At 38.7% G+C, this 5,546-nt stretch overlaps 1 protein-coding gene across 1 annotated transcript; it reads left to right on the forward strand.

Annotated features, from left to right (window-relative positions):
• Positions 1 to 514: 514 nt before the first annotated feature.
• Positions 515 to 4,952, forward strand: LOC131014001 (stromal 70 kDa heat shock-related protein, chloroplastic). The gene is made up of 8 exons (XM_057941938.1): positions 515 to 1,241; positions 1,945 to 2,197; positions 2,720 to 2,799; positions 2,996 to 3,138; positions 3,219 to 3,317; positions 3,413 to 3,602; positions 3,683 to 4,081; positions 4,233 to 4,952. The coding sequence occupies exons 1-8, from the start codon at positions 696 to 698 to the stop codon at positions 4,632 to 4,634; spliced, it is 2,112 nt and encodes a 703-aa protein (XP_057797921.1). The 5' UTR covers positions 515 to 695; the 3' UTR covers positions 4,635 to 4,952.
• The last annotated feature ends 594 nt before the right edge of the window (positions 4,953 to 5,546 follow it).

A 5,546-nucleotide genomic window follows, 5' to 3' on the forward strand; every position in this document is an offset into this window, starting at 1 on the left:
ATAAGCTTGGATACTACAGGAACCCAACCCTATATATATATATATATATATATATATATATATATATATATATATATATATATATACAAAAAAATAATGAAAACAGGAAGACAAAAAAAGTAAAAACAAAAAGAAGAAAAAAGGAAACAAAAACCTAAAAAACGTAATATATATATATATATATATATATATATATATATACAAAAAAATAATGAAAACAGGAAGACAAAAAAAGTAAAAACAAAATGAAGAAAAAAGGAAACAAAAACCTAAAAAACGTAAAAAAGAAAATAAGATTGGGGGCGTAAAGGGGATTCGAAACCTGTACCTTTTATGGCATAAGAGAGATAGGTGACTATTACCATTGCACCAGCTTAGACTTTTATATTCATTTGTTAAAGATTCGATTATGTATATTAAATAACGCGGGTCGGGTCAAACGGGTCAAACCTGTCTCAAACCTCACCCAAGTTTTTGCGTTTTATTTTTATTTTTCTAGTCTATTTTTTATTGGATTATTTATGCCCCTACCAACCTAAACCCTCCTCTCTGCCCCTTCTCTTATCTATCTCCACCAAATTCTCAGTCTCACCTCTTTGGCTCTTTAGTCGTCGCCCCCAATTCCAATTCTGCCTAGGGTTTGCTCAAACAATTCGGCCTTCACATTTGATTTTTCGCAAACCCTAGATCGCAAAATGGCCTCCTCAACTGCTCAAATTCACGCTCTCGGCGCCGCTGCTCACTTCACTGCCGCGAACTCAACCAGAAATAATCCCAATAGAACGGTATTTCTTGGAGCCAGGCTCAACAGTAGCTCTATGCCCTTTGGATTGCATCTGAAGAGTAAGCATAGAAGCGGCCGCCGAGGCTCTGCTCTGCGCGTGGTGGCGGAGAAGGTTGTGGGGATTGACCTGGGCACGACCAATTCTGCCGTGGCGGCCATGGAGGGAGGGAAGCCTACCATCGTGACCAACGCCGAGGGCCAGCGCACCACCCCTTCTGTGGTTGCTTACACTAAGAACGCCGATAGGTTGGTTGGCCAGATTGCGAAGAGGCAAGCCGTAGTGAACCCCGAGAATACATTCTTCTCTGTGAAGAGATTTATTGGGAGGAAGATGTCGGAGGTCGATGAAGAGTCGAAGCAGGTTTCGTATAATGTCGTGAGGGATGAGAACGGTAACGTCAAGCTTGAGTGCCCCGCCATTGGCAAACAGTTTGCAGCTGAGGAGATATCCGCTCAGGTTTATATTCTACCATTTATTCTAAATTTTGTGAATTCGTTTTCCAATTTGCTTTATTTTATTTGATGTATTGCTTTGCCATGTCTATTTTTCTTTTACGATCAGCCATATCTAGATATTAGAGAATTTTGTTGGCTTGTGGTTGCTCTTAGATTCTGTAAGAGGGTGCTTACTTTGAGTGATAGGATGGATAGATAAAGATAAGCTAATATACCATTTACTTTGATGGATTGATTAATTTTGAACTTGTTTGACCATCTTATGCTTCAAACACTGAATCGTATGTTTAATCAATCATCCTATCACTCAAAGTAAACGGCACCTAAGTGGATATGCATTTGCTGGTAGATGACCTTAATTGATTTTTGTGTTTGTTCATGGCACCATCGAGAAGAAAGTAACAGTTGGAAGGTGTAGGTAGCTACTTTCTGAACAGTTTCTTCTCTGATATAAATTTTAAAGCACTTTCCAGGCTTGCTGCTATTGTTCCCAAGCAGTTAGCGTCTATCGGTGCTTACATAAGATACAGTATACCTGCCACACATTAAGTTTGAACATGTTATCTACCGTAATTGCTTTTTTGTTTAGTTTTTGTTTGTGAAATATAGTTATTCTATGCATGAGTATGTTCTGAATGCCTGACTGTTGCAAAGATGGTATTGCTTACATTACAACTCCTGCAACTTTTCCTTGTTTCTGGCAGGTTTTGAGGAAGCTTGTGGATGATGCATCGAAGTTTTTGAATGACAAGGTTACTAAAGCAGTGGTTACAGTTCCTGCATACTTTAATGATTCTCAAAGGACTGCCACAAAGGATGCTGGTCGTATTGCTGGCTTAGAGGTTCTTCGCATTATAAATGAACCCACTGCTGCATCATTGGCCTATGGTTTTGAAAAGAAAAGCAATGAAACTATTTTGGTTTTTGACCTTGGAGGTGGCACTTTTGATGTTTCAGGTAAGTGCTGCTTTTCTTTCTTGAACTCACTATGGTCTTCTTAGTTCTTGATCGTGCTGTGGAGGTGACTCTGTTGATGTTTCAGTTATAAATATAATTAGTTTGTTCTGAAAGTCATGTCCTTTCTCCTGAATCCTGATGTTATGGTGTTTCTCAATCTCAATGCCTCTCTTCTTGGTCTCATACTCTGTTTCTGAAAGTACTTGTTACATGTTTGGGATTATTTTTCTTTGGCAGATATAAGGAAAGTTTATTTTTAAGCTGTGCTGTCTAAAAAGCAATTTTGTTCGAGTGTTGGTACGGTCGAGTCCATCTTATGTACTAGAAATTTATCAGGAGCACCTCTTGAATTTTGTTTATGTGTTAAATGTGTCAATGCTGTGGCATGCAATTCTTGTCGACCATGTAATATTTTTTGCTAACTACTGAAGTTTGTATGGTATTAAGAATTTAAGATTCATGAAGCTTAAAGGTGTATTCTCTGGGAAGACTAATAATTATTTGTTGCTTGCACTGTTTTAGTCCTTGAGGTTGGTGATGGCGTGTTTGAGGTGCTTTCTACTTCTGGGGACACTCATCTTGGTGGTGATGACTTTGATAAGGTTCATACACCTAGCAACTGATTCATTGAATCTCTCTTTCTCTCTCTCTCTCTCTCTCTCACACACACACTCACAGTGAATAAGTGCTGGTTAATCCATGTTATTTGACATGGTGATTCTTGACCTTCATGTGGCAATTAACTATTCTTTCATCATTTACACAATTTTCTTTTTTTGTGGTCTTATTTATCCGCAGAGAGTTGTTGATTGGCTTGCTGCAAGTTTCAAGAAGGATGAGGGGATAGATCTATTGAAGGACAAACAAGCCCTTCAACGTTTGACTGAGACTGCAGAGAAAGCCAAAATGGAACTTTCATCTTTGACTCAAACTAACATTAGGCACGTTTATATTTTTTCCAATTCTTCTTGCAACATTTTGAATGAGGACATGCTCATCTTGTTTTGCTGTTTTTTGCCAGTTTGCCTTTCATTACTGCCACTGCAGATGGCCCTAAACATATTGAGACCACGCTTACACGAGCTAAGTTTGAGGAACTATGCTCGGATTTGCTTGACAGGTGATCTTGGTGCATCAATTCATCAGAACATAAGTCCCATTATCTATAATATACTTCTATGTGCATCATAGTGGAGTAATGGTGTCCTTTTACAGACTAAAAACCCCTGTGCAAAATTCATTGAGGGATGCAAAGCTTTCCTTTAGTGATCTAGATGAGGTAATTCTGGTGGGTGGGTCCACGCGTATACCAGCTGTCCAGGAGCTTGTTAAGAAATTGACTGGAAAAGACCCAAATGTTACCGTCAATCCTGATGAAGTTGTTGCTCTTGGTGCTGCTGTTCAGGTAGTTATATCCTATTTTTTTCGTGACTTGTTATCAACTTATGTCATCTACCTCTATTGTCGCTAATTCTATCTGGTTAGGCTGGTGTTTTGGCGGGAGATGTGAGTGATATTGTCCTTCTGGACGTAACACCTCTATCTCTGGGGCTGGAAACACTTGGTGGAGTAATGACAAAGATTATTCCGCGAAATACGACATTGCCCACATCAAAATCAGAAGTTTTCTCTACAGCTGCTGATGGTCAGACCAGTGTCGAAATCAATGTCCTTCAAGGTGAAAGAGAGTTTGTCAGGGACAACAAATCTGTAGGCAGCTTCCGCCTTGACGGAATCCCACCTGCTCCCCGTGGTGTTCCCCAAATTGAGGTGAAGTTTGATATTGATGCAAATGGAATCCTCTCAGTTACCGCTATTGATAAGGGAACTGGGAAAAAGCAAGATATCACTATTACTGGTGCTAGTACGTTACCTGGTGATGAGGTGAGTTTTCCTAATGATTTCTTAACTTAATAACATGATTAATAACTGTCTGCATGCCTGAACTATACTCTAAACACTGTCTGTGCTACTTGTGTCAGTCTATTTTTATCCCGTATTTGGTTAAATTAACTTTCTTCTGGATGAACTACAGGTGGAGAGAATGGTAAGTGAAGCTGAAAAATTTGCCAAGGAAGATAAGGAGAAGAGAGATGCCATAGATACTAAGAACCAGGCTGATTCAGTGGTTTACCAAACGGAGAAGCAGTTGAAGGAACTTGGTGACAAAGTTCCTGCCCCTGTAAAAGAGAAGGTCGAGGCAAAACTTGGAGAACTCAAGGATGCAATCTCCGGAGGGTCGACCCAAACAATCAAGGACGCCATGACCGCACTAAATCAGGAAGTCATGCAGATTGGACAGTCACTGTATAATCAACCAGGTGCAGCAGCACCCGGTGCTGGCCCAACGCCTGGTGGAGGAGCCGCCCCTTCAGAATCTTCAGACAAGGGACCCGATGGTGATGTTATTGATGCTGATTTCACAGACAGCAAATGAAGGCATGGGTAACAGTTTGCCACCTTTTCTACACCCTGTCTTCATTCCTTCTTTTCAGAAGGAATATATTAGTTGGAATATGATAAAAATGTGGTCGAAGAAAGTTTCCGTGGCAACTGCAATTGCAAAAATGGGGTCATAAGCGACGATTAGGTTATAGCTCAAGCAGCAGTGCACGAGACATTTTTGTTTAAAATTCCTGCTGCCTTTCTTCATGATGTGCCTAGATTTTAAACGATGAGTTGTGCTTGAATCATTTAATATGCTATTTTTTACATAAATTCATTCATCAGATTGCTGAAAGTTTATTTTGTTTCACTCACTTTGTATACCTTAATTAGTTACCATTCAGCTATCTGATTCGTGAATAAATCTTATAAATGAAACCTATTGATCTTTAATGGAATTGGCCTACAGTCACATTCTCCTTTTCCTTACTGTTGTATGCTTCTTTTCTGTGGCTTGGTTTTGTTTCCAAGATGCACAATTTAAAGTAATGGCTTGGAAATCTAATCAAAGAAATAACAAATATGAAACCAGAAGAATAGGGAAACAGAAAAACTAAAGAACGAGCGAAAGAGATCGCCTTTTTTCTACATTTAAGAATCTTTTAAGGGGAACTGGCGCAATATTTTACTTTAATTTACCAAACTGTACCCCAATTCATAACTTCAAATAATATGTGATTCTATTATAAATGGGTGATTCTATTCATGGGTTTCATTTTATTCAGTATACTCTTTCCCTAAAATAATACTAATAATAAATTATTATAAATTTAAAATTTTATCATATAACTAATTGTTGGGAACCTTGTGGAATATCCTAACCCTTGTTTTGATGATACCAAAAATCATAGGACTTGATTGTAATAGACTAGAATTGTTTTGAACTCAAGTGTTAGAGTTCGTT

This window comes from Salvia miltiorrhiza, chromosome 3 (genome assembly GCF_028751815.1).
Source record: "Salvia miltiorrhiza cultivar Shanhuang (shh) chromosome 3, IMPLAD_Smil_shh, whole genome shotgun sequence".
NCBI classification, from domain to species: domain Eukaryota; kingdom Viridiplantae; phylum Streptophyta; class Magnoliopsida; order Lamiales; family Lamiaceae; genus Salvia; species Salvia miltiorrhiza.

Excerpts from the sequence above, each read along its gene's own strand:
- LOC131014001 (XM_057941938.1), top strand. The coding sequence starts at position 696 with ATGGCCTCCTCAACTGCTCAAATTCACGCTCTCGGCGCCGCTGCTCAC. Across the intron at positions 1,242-1,944 it reads CTGAGGAGATATCCGCTCAG|GTTTTGAGGAAGCTTGTGGA; the intron begins GTTTATATTCTA and ends TGTTTCTGGCAG. Across the intron at positions 3,318-3,412 it reads TGCTCGGATTTGCTTGACAG|ACTAAAAACCCCTGTGCAAA; the intron begins GTGATCTTGGTG and ends GTCCTTTTACAG.